Genomic DNA, 16,861 nt, shown 5'->3' with positions numbered 1-16,861 from the left:
AGGGGACTGATTTGGATCCTGTTCATTTTGTAATAGTGGGGCCCTATATGTTGTATGTGATCTACCTCCTTTACTTGAACTCTAGCACCATCGGAGTCTAGAGTAGGTGTTCGAGAAGGTGATCAAAGTTATATTCTTCCTATTCGTTGGATCTTTTGGCCCTACTTCTTGTCTCCAATCTTGATAGTAATTCGGTGTCAGGTAAGTATATGCCTTCTCCTGTGTATACCACCTAATGTCTTTCTTTAATTTGTCTGTTTTTTTCTTTATTAGATATTCTTCAAAATCGTGTAATTCCCTGTTGATCTCATCTAGTTTACTTTTCGCTTCTTCTAATGCTTGTGTATTTTTTAGTTTTTCCTCCAGCTCAAGGATTTCCTGGTTAAGTAAGACCACCACTTCTCTGGCTGTTTCGACAATTAAGATCATTCAATATCGTGCACATCTACTGGCTATAGGTGACCACCTTTCCAAAACGTTTCGGATCTCTACAGATAATTCTGGGGCTTTTCTAACTCTAAGGCCAGATGGTATTGCTCCTGACCTAAGGTACTCAGCATTGTACAGTAATACGCTGAGTGCCTGTCAGGACTGAGCTGCTTTGAAAAGTAGACCTTGGGCAAACAAATAAGAAATTGAGATATGAAAAGAAGGATGTGACTGTGCTAGACATAAAGTGTTTCTCTATTTGAATAAGCAGAATTGAACTGATACGCCCTGAAGAAGTTCATTTTTCAACTGAACGTTTTGGCTGTAATTGGTTTTACTTGAAAAAAGAATATAAGTTTTGCAATGAAATAAAGGCGGCACAGGAATTCTGAATAATACTATTGGACTTAGTTTTATTATTCTGGGTGCACCACTATTGTAATCTTTATTAAGTAGTATGAATGTCGTTCTTTAGGACAAGATTACTAGGCATCACTTGCGTCTCGTTGAGAAAGACATATTGTAGGTCTGCCAAGAATATACAGGGGCTGCAGCATGCCCATTGCTTAGCATTGGTTGGGTTTACTGTCGCGCTCCTTTTCCTCATTCTTATGTAATGGCATTTCATGTCCCATCTTACCAGTCTTGTGTTTGTTCCACCATAGAGCATAGCCTCCTTACCATCTCTCTCTGATTGGCTAGCTTCCGATGCTTGCTTTAAGGGAACTATTTTTTTCTGTTTATTTTGGCACTCAGAGTTTTTCAGCTGTGTCTGTCGTGTGCACCCCCTCCATGTTGCTCTCTCTCTCGCCCATGTGCTTCTATCCCCCTGTCTGCACTCATGTCTCTCACACCTGTATGCTCCGTCCTCCTTTGCTCCTCGCTGCTCCCTTTCACTCATCTGTTCCTCCCTTTGCCTCTGTGTTATCTACCTCGTGTTGTTTCTTCCCTCACCCACTGTGGTGCTTCACCTAACCAACCGCACCCGCAGCCCACTCATCCTTTTATTTATTTTTAAGCACTTTCTTGCTAAGTTTAAAAAAAAAGGCTTTGGCACAACTTTTTTTAAATTTACCGATTTATATCAGATCGGTAAATGAAAGGAAAAAATATCAAATGTGTGCTTACCTATGACAGTGTTTGCATCATTGTGCTTTAAAAAAAAAACACAGTACAGTGCTATACAGCATGGCTAAAAATAAGTCTTAGGCGAAACATGTTGGCTTTGCCAATGCTTGTTTTGCTTATTGTGCTGAGCGGGATGATGTACCTCAGTCAGGCGAGCTGGAAGTGGGTTCCTTTTGTGATCTCATTGAATTGGCAACCACCCTCAAACCCCATTTAAAAAGAACACTAATATTGTGTTGCGATAGCACTATGGTCATTTCATATGGGGGGGGCGAGAGGGGATGTGAGAGTGTTTGCAACTGAGATGGATCTCCAATTAAAAAACTGTCAGTTTGACGCCTTTATGTGCACAGTAAGCTGTCTCATGTTTATCCATGGGTCTTTTGGAGGTATTCCAAGACATTGAGAGTCTCTGCGTCACCTGCCATCTAATGGGATCTAGGTGTCAATGTACATTTAAAATGCATTGTTGATTCAGAATGATTGACATGCAGTGTCAACAATTCATCTTTATTCGATTCACAAAGTGTATCATAAAAGCACACATATAATGACAATGTATTGTAAAATCCAGACACAGAAGTATAAGAATGTGGTCACTATTTAACATACAGCAGGATTTGATTTTCTTCTGCTTAAAACATCCCTGAGAAACCTTGCTAGTACCACACATGTATACAAATTAGGAAGTAATTGCAAATACAAAAACCCTGGTCTACATTACTTAAAATTTAGAGATTTCATTAAAGGTACAATAAAAGATCTCCTCAGATCAGATTAAAATTTTTAAAAAAAATATGTGAATCGTTGATTGATTAGACATATTATCACAGGGACATAACATAACATTAGTTCCCTTGACCAGTTATTGACACTTGGAAAAGATGTCAGGCAATGAAATATGTCTAATCTAAAACGCGTTAAAACAAATCTGTCTTGGGCTTTACATACAGTGCACATACGAATATATCTAAACAGGTGAACTGCTTATCCTTCGGTTTTGTGTGATGTATATTTGTGAACGGATCGTGACTAGTTGTGTGAGCCTCCCTTTTTAGGAGGTATCTCAATCCATTAAGAGGTGCCAGCTCCTCACAAACATTCAAATATATAGCTTCACCATGCAATGAGGTCATGCATTGAAAACGGGATGGACATCACTGACAACACCCGTAGGATATATACTTTTGGCGTCCAGGTTGACAAAAAAACTGGTAAGATTGAAATCCAGATTGTAGGCAGATTGTAGGCAGATGTAGGGTACATCGTAGAAGCAGACTGCTAAGAGGCTCTGGCACACCATAAAGCGGTATCTTTAAGGTCAGGTTTTCTTCTGTTACAGTAAAAAATACCACACAGACTATGCATCACCAGAGTACATCTTTGACATGCTGTCTGAGAGGGACATTTGTACATACTCTTTGCTTCTGCTCTATAGTAATGTGTATTGGTTTGAAGGCCTAAAATCAACAGATGAAGTGATGGGACTAAGGCTGATGCTAGTAACACCCCCAAATATTCGAGAAATGTGGAAACCAGTCCATTATGCCATACCAGAAACTTTTCATGAACTTGCATCTAATAGTGCTAAAACAAGACCTGGCATAGCACTGCTGCTTCAAGAATGGTCTTGCAACTTGAACTGATGCATGGTCACAGATAGAGTAGTTTACACTGGGACGGGCTACCTAAAAAAGAAAAAATGTTATGGGGTGGTTGGATGATCCAACACAAATCAGAATAGAGAACAGTATGGAGGAAAGCGAGAAAATTAAGACTCCCAGTCAACACGCATTAAGGGTTGATAAAGGGGGACTTATGTAAATAGGCAGTTGCATATTGTGACATTCATGGGACAGTCTGAATGAATGTCGATTTCTCCCCCCCCCAAACACACAGCCATAGTGGGCTGAAAATTAATTCTCTTTTTATTAAAGACACGGAAGCTAATATGCAGTAAATCCTTCATTGCTACCACTCAGCAACACCTTTAAAGCAAATAGATTTTGGAATTCAAAAGATTCCAAAGATAATAAACCCCCCAGCAACCAGTCCTCTTCCACCTTTTATAAAACTGCTCACTCAAAACTTAAAGATGTCCTTAAGGTAACATCCTAAAATTAGTACAAATTTCTTCTTTAACAAACTCTTCTACCTCCATCAGAATCCAATTAAAAAAACACAAAGATCTTAAACTTGACCTGTATAAAAAATATAATATATAAACAAAACATTAGTGAAGGGTTCAGTCTGGGGGGAATAATATTACCCTCTGTGTCTTTAATAAAATCTAGATTTTCAGCCCACCAATGCCGTGAAAAATCTACATTTTATGTCACGACTCGGAGGCCATTATTATGCAAGTTTAAAGCTTAGCAACCAAACAATTTGCTGCACTCGCCACCGGCTTAATGTAAAATCGTCTGGACATGGAATCTGATGACCAATCAGCACAATGCAAAATGTCCTGCAAAGTGCCACCCAACATAAAAGCTTTTGAAGAAGCTGCTAACCTGACCAAATGAGCGGTAAACAAACTTATAGCCAAGCCAAATCTTTGTATTATCTCTTTCACCCATCTTGCCAAAGTTGGCGAAGAAACTGCCTAATGAGGATGCCTGAATGTAGTCAAAGGCTGATATAACCTTGACTGTAATAATAAACAATTGATGATGAATGTGTCTTAATTCTCTGTTTCAAATGAAAACATCCCTTCTGGAGTGTATGAACTACAAGATACCTCCAAAGCCTGCACATACGATATACTACTGAAAGACACCAAACACAACATTGTCAACTTAAAAAAACAAATCTCTCAAATTAATATTTTCATTGTTATCTTAGCTGTCCAGAAATTTCAGAACCTTTGAATCATCCCAAACGGAAGAGGACAAAGAACCTGGAGGTCTAGCAATCCTAATGCTCCTCAATAATCTTCTCACCATAATATCCTGACCCACTGATGAACCATCCACCAAAACGTGTCCAGCTGCAATAGCTGACCCATACATAGCCACAGTCCTGTAAGCGAGGCCATTTGCAAACAATTCTGCCAAAAAAATAATCACTTGAACTACATCAACTGAAATTGGATCATGACCCCCTTCCACACACCAGCATACCCATTTAGTCCATGCCAATCTATATGCCGATTTTGTCCCAGAAGCCCAAGATTCCTCAATAAGCCTAGAAGCCTCTGATGAAAGCCCTGGCCTCCTCCATACTCTCCTGAAAGTTTCCATGCCACCAATGTTAATGGATCTGCACTGTTCAGACAGTGAACCTCTCCCTGAGGACCTTGCAGTATTCCTGGGAATGTTGGAAGCAACACTGGAAAGTCTACACTCGTCTCCAACGTGATCGGATACCACGCTTGAGATCTCCATAAAGGAAGGACCACCACCACTACTTACTCCCTCCTTCGGCGAATCATCCCACTTACTCTTTCAATCGTTGTAAAAGGAGGAAAAGCCTACGGGTGAAGCCCTGTTCCATCCTGGAGAAAATCATCTACCCCTGACGCTTCTGGATTTGGGTGCCAGCTGAAAAACCTCTCTACCTGAGCATTCAGCCGGTTCGCATAGAGATCCACCTGAAAAGGATCCCACAACCTGTTCAACTTCCTGAAAACACGCCTGTCCACCATCTAATCACTCGAATTGTGAAAAGTTCTTGAAAACCAGTCTGCCACTGAATTAGTCAGTCCTGGAAAATGTTCTGCCTGAACTCTCAGACCATTTTGTAGACAATACTCCCCAAAAAATGCTTGCCAGATCTGCCAGTCCCTATGAAAGTGGACCTCCCAATCTGTTTACATACCTTACAGTTGATACATTGTCCATCCTTGACACCCCTGAACATTTGACAGTTTGATCTGCAAAACATTTTTGTTGCAAAGGATCCTGCTAATAACGCCCAAAAATGTATATGCAAATTATTTTCCTGATCTAACGACCATCAGTCCTTGACAATCCACAACTTGCACCCCATCCTTAAAGCTCTCATCCGATTTCACAACCTGTAGTAGGTCGGTTTGTGTCGGCCGCCCACGGTCTCTTTTTATCAAGAAGACACAAAATGAGTAGTAAGTATGGAAGAGGGTTTATTTTATTATTTTGATTCCTTTTTTTTTTCTTCAACGTTCCCCAGTACTTCTGGGTAGAGGGTCTCGTGGGGAAGGCAGAAGTAAGGTATATGGAAGAGAGAAAAAAAAAAGCACACACAGGGAGAGTTTCAAATGGTGGCGTCGTCACTGTCCTAGAGTGGTCTTGGTTTGATCCTTTCCCAGGGTCTTGGGCCGGTCTTTCAGTGGACTTAGTCCGTGCCCGTAGAAGGGAACCGGGTAGAAAGAGAGAAAAAAAAATCTCAGGCTACTGTCTTGAAACTATATGCACATGTGGGAATAGTGCTCCCCTCGTATGGTCCCTACTCCCGTGATGTGCCTGGGTGAAGGGGAAGGGTGAGGTGCTCACAGTGAGGTGCCCCGTAGTCCCGCCCACCAACCCAGAAAACAAACCAGGCACTTGCCTGAACCCACGGTCCTCCTGGACCGCGGGTAGGGAAGTCTCAGCCTCTGCTTCCCTTGCTGGAGTACTGGACTCGGGGGCACTGCTCCAAGAGCGGACAAAGTCGTCGTCTTCTGCCTCGTCTCGGGGTGGTTTCCTGGTCCGTGGTGTCTCTGTCACTCTTCTCTCCTGTACCCCTCGGGTTCTGTCTACTTCTTCTGGGTCCGTTTTCTCATGTTCTTTTGGTCCCGTGCGCACAGCGATGGTGTTATCCGGTTGAAGACTGGTGTCTTTGGTCCCTCCTCCGGTGTTTGTAGTTACCGGCGTGTGGCTTCCGGCGCATTTGTTGTCTAGACCGTCGGGCCCACTTTCGGTCTGGGGTACTCCGTCCGCCATGTTGGCATGGTCGGGCCATGCCGCTGTGGAGGGGAATCCGCCCCACAACCAAATCGGCATTTTCACCAGAAATCGCATGCCTATTCCATGCTTCCATATTTCTCAGTCACCATGTCAGCTCTTCTCTTGCCCCAATGAACAGCAAACTGTTTCAGAGTATCTCATTCCATTTTGTGTTCGGTTTTAAACCTCTGTAAGGCCCGATAATGTAAGGGACCTGGGAAAATACCCTGAATAGTAGAGGATAAAAGACCCACATTAGGTGCCAACATCTCTTTCCGAATTCTCTTCATCTTCTCCTTCGGTTACCTCAGCAAACCTTCCATCGTATCTATTACAAAGACAAGAAACTGGGTTTGTTGTCCTGGAACTAAATCGGACTTCCTCCGGTTCACTACAAATCCCAAATTCTCCAACAGCTTCACCAACAACTCTGTATGAGAAATCAACTGTTCCCTGTTCTGATACATAATTCATATGGCATCTAATTAGAATATCATTCAAATTCCTCTCTCTCTTGGATCCGCAGTGACCAGCTGAAGTACCTTCGTAAAGCACCAAGGTGTTGACGAAAGACCAAAATGTAGGCACACAAACCTCCACACTTTACTCTTCCAAATAAATCTTAAAAACCTTTGACCATAACAAATTGGAACTGTTTGATATGCATCCTCTAGATCCAATTGAGTTATCCAATCCAATTTCTGCAAAATATCCTTTAACAAATGTATTCCTTCTATTATGAAATGATGGTAAACCACCCAATCGTTCAAATCTTTTAAATGTATAACTGGTCTCATTCCCTTGTCCTCTCTTCTCCCCCAGAAAAATATTGCTCACAAATCTGTTTGTGATCTTCTAACACAACCGCTCCTTTCGAAATCAACTCCTGTATTTCTACATCTATCAACGTCATATGATCTGCTGTAAAAGCTAGTCTCCTTGTCAAACTTTTTTTTTAACTGGACTCACCTCAAACACTATTTGAAACCCACCAACTGTCTCTAAAACCCAAGGTTCCTTTGTAATCTATATCCATTGTTGGTAAAGCTGGGCAAGTCTGCCACCCAATTCTAAGGGGATAACAGAAGGGTCTTGGCTTACCGGACGATCCTCTGGTTCTCCTTTCACCTTGGGCAAACCTACCCCAAGCTTTCTGTCTTTATGGGTAAAAACTTCCACCCCTGTAGGTTTGTTGACCTTGATAGCCTCTATAACCTTGTGAGAAGGAGTCTCTGGTAATGCCTTGGCCACAGCTGGGAACCGACTCCTTGCTCCCCCGACCATCACAAACACACGATCCTAAAACACTTTCTTAATATCCTTCTGGGACTTTTAAAGAGAAAAAAAGCCCCAACAAAACTAGATAAATCCTTATTAAAGGCTTCACTGAAAAGCAACCCATTAGCTGAAGGCCCCTCTTTTTATTCACCAGATCCACCAATTTAGGATCAATTTTAAGAAGAATGCTTTTCCGTCTCTTATTAGAGAGTGCTGTATTGGTGCTGGCTAACAAGCATAGAACACCTTAGATCCACGGGCGCAATTCATCCACATCCACGCTTATTGTAAACCTATGCCTCCTCTGCCAGGTCAAAACTTTTGGTCAGTGGACCCACGACATCCAAAAGCCTATCTTGACAGGATCTCAGACCCTGCTCCAAACCATTTCTAGGGTGATGGCCACCTTTGCCTATAAACGCTATTATCTTAGCATCTAGCTCTGGGGTTACCATAACCTCTTGGCAACAGAGGGTCTACGGCACTCAGACATCAGCCTGACTCGAACATCCATGGGATCTCCTGTCTCATCCAAAAATTAACATATTAGCCACATGTTCCAAGGGCGTCCACTCAGGTGAGAGTGGATACTTAATGTGTAAGGGGTCAAAAATATGTTGACCAAAAGAATACGTAAGTGCCTCTTCACCCTTTTCCTTACTATGATGCTTGGAGAAATTTTCTATCAGAAATCCATGGTCTAAATCCTCTGAGTCAAAATCTGAAGAACAACTGATCTCTACCTCTGCACTTCAAGAGGATTCATCACAGATCTCTGTCTTATGCTTATGGCCCTTTGACCCCCTATTTCTATCTTTCTCGGGCCATTCCCTTGCCCACCTTGTGTACCCTCAGCACCATCATATTTGTTGTCAACACAGAAATCATGCTCTGCTTCAGCAGATCTCCTTTTTTTGCCAGACCCACTTTGACAATCATATGATTTCTTTTTCTGGTAGCTTTACCCCCTTATTTTACATTCCCTTATGCTTCATGATCAGACCAAAAGCGTTCCTCCTCCACAGGAATGCTTTTACCAATCAACAAATCCAAGTTCTTGTCCATCCTAATTGATATTTACAAAGTAATTTTTTCAATCGCTCTGTCAAGCTTCTCATTAAGAGTCATCTCCTGCAAGCCTGCACCTTGCTCCATGAATCTAAGATTCACACAAAATCGTACTGTGGGAAAAATGTTTTAATAACTAATGTGCCTACTAAAACCACCTAAAACCGTCACAACTTCTACACTCGATTAATGCCAGTACCTCCTGAAACTAACTAAACTCCTTCCATATACTCAAACAAATGCCGTCCCACAGAAATACCTCATGTCTCACTACGGGAATAATACGTGGTCAATTCCTGGGAGCAAACCCTCTCATTTCGTGACTATTCGCCCGCAATCAGGTCGGCGTTTCAGCCTTCCACCAAGATGGCGCTGCAATGCATGGACACGTTAACGTATGGAAGACTGTTGAAACAACTGTCTTCCTCCAACGTTCGGCTTGAGCCGAGGTCAGTGTGAGAAGCTGGCCTGGGAAATAATGTCCACTAATGTAAGTGGTGTTATAGAGAACAGTGGTCCCTATTCAGGAGGAATACCGTGTGATGGATAACCATACACTTAGAATAGAATGTATGTCTTTTTGTCCAGCCGGACAAGAATTTATTTTCATAGTATTTTTCAAAAGTAGTATCAAATAAAACATTCAAATGACAAGTGGGCACAGCCGTGACCAACAGAACACAAGACAGAACAATGAACACAGAATTGGCCAAAAGGAAAGCCAAAATGGGTCTGTACAGTTGTTCTCAGTATAGACAGACACAAATTAATCATTTATCACCATTGCACAATGTGTTATAACTTGAGTCTAGACCCATTTTGGCTTGCTTTTTGGCCAATTCTAAAAAGCTACCCAAGTGGGAGTTGTGGAGTTTAAAGCCGCTTTTTTCACCAAAATGCAATCTTACGGTATAGATTAAATGGAAAAAGAACCACACAAGGTATTTATAAAAATATGTATTTATTATATAATACTTTCTAGTATCTCCCACACAGAGATGTACACAAAGCACACAATACTATAGCAAAGAAATCACAGTACAAACAGTAAATAGCACTAATGCACAGTGGGCCCCAGGGGGGGACCAAACCATATACTAAAAGTGGTATAAGAACCACGACTCGAGTCAGGACAATGTCGACCGGTTGTAGAATCGCTGGGGACTCGGTAAACCACCCAAGGTTAGTAGACAGGAACCCCACGGAGGACACGTACAGTGTGAGAACAAGACTGCGGGCTCCATACAACTCTATGTGTAAGTCGCAGTTGGATTTTCAAAGATTAGGGATCCCTGAGGAAACCCTGTGGAAGACAGAAGGTTGGAGAGCCACCCCACCCGTGGATACAGTCGTACCCAAGTTACCTATCCCAGGAGAGCAGGGTGCATAGGTGTAAAGTGGCGTCGGAAACTGCAGTCACACCCAGTGGAGGACTTCAGGAAAGTGCCACTGCTGGAGAAGGAGAAAGTGTATGTGGGAATACAAACGTGTGTTCTTTAGGAAGAGTACCTGAAAGCAGAGGGGACAGTCTGGGTCACTTGAGAGTGATGCCCACCGATGTCGGGCGCCTCTGGATAGATGTTGATGACCTTGACTCTGGAACAGTGGGGACCAGGCAATGCTGAGGACGACCAGGAGCCGGCTATGAGCTGTCCCACGAAGGATGTCGAGTGCTGCAGGGTCGGTGTCCGGCGGAAGCACCAACAAGCCTCGGCAAAAGCAACCCACGCAGGAGGTCAAGAATTTGCAGGAAGAGGACCAGCAAGGTCCAGGAGACTCACCACAAGCAGGGTAGTCAGGGCAAGCCCAGAGCAATCAGGGGAGCCCAAAGAGAACGTAGTTGACCCTCCACAGGACGCACAGGTCGAAGACACTGTAGTCGCAGTAGGACCTCGTGCAGCTTTACAAAACAGGCCACAGAGCACACAGTGCGATGTGGGTAAAGATCTTTGCAGGAGAAGTTGCCAGAGGTTGGGGCTACTTGGAGCCCAATGCACTTGCTGCAAAATTGCCAACAAGCATTTGCGCTTGCAAAAGTACGCAGTGCACAGGGGTTTGGGTACTGCAGCCCCCACGAGGGATTCTGGCCTCAAACTGGGTGAGAGGGCAGCTCTGGCCTTGAGGTACGTAGGAACCCACCTCCTGTGTTGTTGAACCCTTCGAAGTCTGTAGGAGCTCGGATCAGCAGGCCAGTCAGCAGCGTTGCGGTGCCTGCAAATGCAGGGGAGTGACTCCTTTACTCCAAGGAAGATTATCTTCAGGTGTCTTGCATGCCTCACAGGCCTTGCACGGATTCTGTAGGGTGCACAGACGAGGCAGCAGACTGAAAGGGAGACGAAGCCAGGCCCAAACGAAGTCCAGTGTGCCCAGACGGTAGAAGTGCAGTGGTTTCAGTTCTGAATCTTGTTCACGACGAATCTAGGGACCTACACCCAGGTAAGCCCTTAAGTACCCTAAGGAAAGGCATGGGATGTTTCAGGGGACCCTCCCAATGGAGGTTCTGGACAGGGGGAGGTTACTCCCATGTCCTTTCTCCAGTTTCACGCCAGAACGGGAGCCAACGGCTCCCAGGACTTGTTTGAACTGGACTATGCACAGGGACACCAAATGTGGCCCTCATGCAGACTTTCAGGCGCTGGCAAGCGCATCCACCCAGCCCTAATGCACTAAATACTGTCTGGGAGGTGGTCACACCACCCTGTGACAGGATGCCTATTGTCCTGCCTTCCCCTGCTCTAGCTTGGCTCAGCAGCAGGAGGGCAGAAATGTCTCTGGTCGGCAGTAACCATTTTGTGCTGTCCAGGACTAGAAGGCTGGTACCGGGAACACAGAGCCTCACGGAGGGCTCTCTCGGTGGGAGGAATCATACTTTGCACACCGTTAACGGTGTGGGGGTATGATTCCAACATGTTTGACACCAAACACGATTAGGTTCGTTGCAGCCGTTTTCGAGATGGTAAGTGCGTGGTTCACGTAATGCCCCTTTATACTAGTATATGGCTGCTTCACTGACAACCCAGGAGAATGGACTCCATAGGCTGCAGGTATGTCCTGCTCATGCAGGGGCACCCTCTCACTTAGAACCAAGCACCCTGCCCTCAGGATAGTAAAGGCCTGCTAGAGGGGTGACATAGGTTTTAAGTGCAGTGACCCTTAGAAATAGGAAACCTATATCTTTCGTAAGTGGTGCATGCACCAACTTACACAGGCTGCAATGGCAGGCCTGTAGTTACTTTTTGAATGGTCTCCCATGGGTGGCATAATACATGCTGCAGCCCATGGGAGACCTCTGGGGTACATATGCCCTGAGTACATGGGTACCATATACTAGGGACTGACAAGGGTACCCCAGTGTCCAATCTGGGATGTACCTCGTTACTGAACACAACAGTTTAGGCAGAAATCAGCTAGACTGGGGTCCTGATCAGCAGGATCCCAGTCAGACAAGTCAAAAACCAGTTTAGCAGCAGGCAAAAGGTGGGGGTACACATGCAGAAGGATCCTACCTTCCTACAGTCAGTGTCTAAGATATTTAAACAGAACTTTTATCTTAATTTATCCTATATTTGCAAATGTAATCAAATCCTAGTATACTTTCAAAACAAAATGCGTTTCTGCGCTTGCGATGCTCAATATGCAGTCCAAACACTATCTTTTCTTTCGCACAAAAGAAACTGCACCACCGCGCCAAGACTACCAATGAAAATAATATGAGCACTGCTTTGATCTACGCAGCACTAAGGGGTCCGCAATTAAAATAGGCTCCACGGCCTACCTCCCCAAACCTAGTCTGACTTGCACTGTCTCATAGAGTAATCGCTCTCAGGACACATCGCCGTTCTTCCCCGATACAAAAAAGTTTAAAATCAGGAAAATAAAAAGCAACTTGTCCACCAGTGACCGTATGACCGAATCCTTACTCAACCATGCTATTCTATACAACTAGTTACGACCCAGTGTTTTATATTTAAAATAACAGAAAGCGCCAAACAGCACTTACACTGTCACAAACTATGTTTCAATCAGAACACACCATAGTACAATATGTAACAACATATATCATAGTTAAACCGAGTGAGCAGCAGCAATAAAAGAAGGAAGAGGACTGGCTGCTAGTGGGTTTCAGTATCTTTGGAATGTTTCGAATTCTAAAATCGGCTTTAAAGGTGCTGCTGAGTGGTGGCAATAAAGGATTTACTACATAATATTCTGGCCAGAATATTAACAGTATATGGTTTGAGTTGATCACTGCACATTTTATGCTGACTGTGCTATACTTCACTTATTGGCAGAGCCATTAGAATTACGTAGCATGGCAGGGCCAAATTATCTGGCAGGGTTAACTAAAATATGTGGCAAAAAAGGCATATTGTGTGGCATAATGCAGCACATTTAGTGATACATATTGCATCATTGTTTTGGAATTTGTACACGTTAACACAATGGGTAAAAAAAAATGTTTTTAACTTTATTTACCTTTTTAAAATATCGTTTACAAACATGTATAATAGTTACTCAGTGCAGCAAAATAACAATTACAAGAAGGAGTGACAGCGTTTCGTTCATACAACATTCTGTGAGAGCAAGTCTGTAAAGACCAAGTGACCAAAAAACATTTAGACAAGAGAGACGACGTGGTATAAAGTTCCATGAATTGAACAATCTTCACACAGCACTGAATGCACAATATAATACCGTAATAGTTCAACCCACGCCGGCAGGGACTATCCCATCATGTAACACAATGGGTAAAAATGTCACTTTATTACTACTCCTTTAACATCTAAATCGAGAAATAAGCTAGAGAAAGCTAACTTGTAAACCTTCGTGATATACTTCCACTGTGCGGCAACACCTGCCTTTAGTGTACTTTTGATCCGTGTGAGCTAGATGCATTTCTTTTTGTCAATTTGCAAACTATGCAGCCGATGGTGGATTATGTGCCATATGAAGCAAATCTATAAATATGCGGAAAACGCTACAGCTTCAGAATCTCTTAATTCCAGTGGCTGTGCTAATTGGTCATTTGAGCACTGTGTTCTTCATCAGTCCCGTTTCTTGAACTCTAATCTTGAAACAAAGGCCCTCATTGAAAGTGACCCGTGTAATGACCTGGATTTTCCCCTCCCCTGGAGATACCTAAAGCTTAGGTACCGGTAATTCTGAAGTTGGTGGCAATCTAGCCCATTACGTGTTAAACCCTGGCAGTCCACTAAGAAATTAGGGTTTATCTGGGGAAATCTTCATTTTGGGCAGGGCTACAACTCCAGATGAAAATAAATAAAAATCTCATACTTCTGATGGGGCCGGAACTTGTATTACCTGGCCCCAATTGAATTATGAGGCCATTTGTAATAAGGGCTTAAACAGTGTGGTTTAGCAATGTCACTCACTATGTACAGCTTTGTGTGCTAGGTCTGCCATCTAACTTGCTTCTGTCTTTTTACCCTCCAGCTGCTGTCATCGGATCTCGACTCCACCTGGCTGTGGCAGTTTCATGCATTGTGATGGCATTTTACGTCTTGTTTATAAAATAAAACAAAAACATTAAAATGCATGATGGCAAGACCAAGGATGGAGCAAAGGAAAAACTGTTGGATTCTGCCAAAGGGACTGCATTATTCTGGCTACAAGTCAGACAGTGGCAACCTACATCCATGAGGCCCTAAGTAATAGCTTCCCCTCTCCTCCCTTCCTTGCTAAGACTCCGTTGCCTGATGATCTGCAATGAAAGGAAGTGGCACTTCATTCTCACTTCAGCAGGAGCATCTCGTGGATATTTCTGAATGTCTTCCGTGCTGGATCGGTTGTTGAGGTCTATGGAGCCTGGATGAGCATGGGATTTGTGGCACCACTCCAACGCCTTACGTCATTTACCCAGGTCTTCATCGAGACGTAGAGACTTTTTTTCAGTTATGAACCATGATAACCAGGTCTTTCCTATTAACCAGACTGCATAGGTTGACGATGAGATCCGAAATGAACACTACATGATACCTAAAAATAAATATGACTTGTTACCATAAGTAAAAGTGTGGTCTATCTACAGTGCAAGTATAGCACCCACTGTTGTAATACATTCTTGAAAAATGGCACAGTTGTGAATTCCACCTGGGATCTGTAATCACCTGGCAGTTCTATTCTATAAATTGCCATCAAAACTCTATGTATGATTCATCCTTGCATGTACCTGTTGACAATTTCACTTTCCTTCTCAACACTTACAGTTGCTTTATTGAAGTTTTGTAGTGAGCGCGTGGTAGAATGGGATGCCTCAATCACGTTGGCTAGCATGGAAGATGCTTAGGTCAAGCAGCAGGATACTTTGGAAGTGGTGCATAAATCATAAAGTTGCTTCTGGGTATTTTGTCAACCCACAGCTAATTCATACACTTACTTAACTTAAATCCTTCTCAAAAAACCATGTTGGTTCATTAAACATTCCGTCTGTACCCACCTCAAACACACAAACCTCTTGCATACTTAATTGATCACATTAAACATTGTCTTGGTCATCCAGATTATAAAATTGGACTTAAACCAGACTTGTTTCTATAGTGTGGAGGAGACTGAGTTTTACCATCTCCAATCGAACTCCTTCCCAAATATAGCTAATGGGCAGTTGCCTAGGTAAACGCTTGTTTGTGTTGTGTAGTCCTCAAGGTGTGAGCAGCAAGTCTGTTTTCCATGCTGATAAATGTTTTTTCCCACTTTGCCCATTCTGGTCTCGTTCATGTGAATCTTAGTTTTCAATGATGATCTGTGGGCCATTGGCTTCCTAAAATAGCATTGAATGATATATTGGTGGTGTAGTATTTATAGGTGGTCTATAGGTGTGAAACACACGAATATTGGGTAGTTAAACAACCAAGTAGGGTTGGGCTAAAATTGTCACTCATTTGCGAAAGAGGTGCACTCTACCTGTTACATCATTCTGACCAACATGAAGGAAACCAGGTGACTCTGCACTTGATATTTGCAGTACCACAACCGGCCACCATCCATCCTGCATAGTATAGACATGTGACACAAAAGGCACCTTGTTCCTCTGAAAATCTGATTACCTTCAACCTTTTAGTTAATTCTGATTGTTTGTAGTGCAGTGTCTGAAACTACAAAATGTTTCAGGCAGTATGATTAGCTGTCCAATCGGTATGGGCTGCAGTTTGGGCAATTGAACTGCTTGAAGATACCCAGCAGTCATCCTTGATCTGTATTTTGATCCAAGATGGCCTCCAGAAGTCCTTCACAAGACGCTTTGTTTCTTTGTGTGCCTCTGCCTTTCTTAACCGCGGAATTCCACCATACGCATAATTCATCCTCGGGTGGCATCGCCAAATGCAATTTTGCCCACATCTCACACAGCACACCTGAAGTGAAATGTTTAAAACGGCCAGCTGGTTGATTCGTTTACAAATATTAGGAAAACTTTTGGGATCTTTAATTTAATTTAAATAACTATTTGAAGAATTTATATCTGCTTTTTCTGAAACTTATAAAATAAAAATGCTGAAAAGAAATTGCAAAGTCGTTTTATTTATATAAATAAATTAACTTATGCATCGGTCTCTGGTTGTTTAGGTGGTGTCTCCTACACCAAAGATTAGCTTTGACCCGAAAAATTGTTGACAAACTATTTGCAAATGTCTCGGAATATAGCATAGTGTGCATGTTTGCAAAGTGTTTCCATAGAAGTCTAAATTTGGATGTGGTCATGTTAACGATTTTAAAATCCGTTATTTGTGGGGGTGATATTCTTCCTGGAAAAGTGGTTGCTAGAGTGAGCAATCCATGATGTGCCTGTGTAAAATTTCTTAGGACTTACGTAACATGAAAGGGAAACCAGGAACTTGTTAGGTTTGAAAGGCTGAAAAGCAGAGAGTTCTGCAAAAGATGGGTTTAATCATGGATGGTAAAGCATATGATTTATAAAACGTTTAATACTGACTAAAAGACAATAATGAAGAATACCAGTATCAAATGTTATGATAAGTTGCTAAAAACCAAATCTACGTAAAGTTTAGGGAAGGGCGTTTCTATCCTTTTAATGGTTT

General features: G+C 42.8%; 1 protein-coding gene across 1 annotated transcript in view; it reads left to right on the top strand.

The window, feature by feature from the left end:
* The window catches only part of TMEM167B (transmembrane protein 167B), a 179,975-nt gene extending 163,648 nt beyond the window's left edge, over positions 1-16,327 (top strand). Inside the window, exon 3 of the mRNA XM_085651144.1 lies at positions 14,262-16,327. Coding sequence (XP_085507270.1) covers positions 14,262-14,344 — 83 coding nt within the window. The 3' untranslated portion in view covers positions 14,345-16,327. The remainder of the gene's footprint in view (positions 1-14,261) is intronic.
* Positions 16,328-16,861: the final 534 nt, after the last annotated feature.

Source organism: Triturus cristatus, chromosome 1_1, assembly GCF_964204655.1.
Source record: "Triturus cristatus chromosome 1_1, aTriCri1.1, whole genome shotgun sequence".
NCBI lineage: Eukaryota > Metazoa > Chordata > Amphibia > Caudata > Salamandridae > Triturus > Triturus cristatus.
This window is presented reverse-complemented; position numbering and strand designations above follow the sequence as displayed.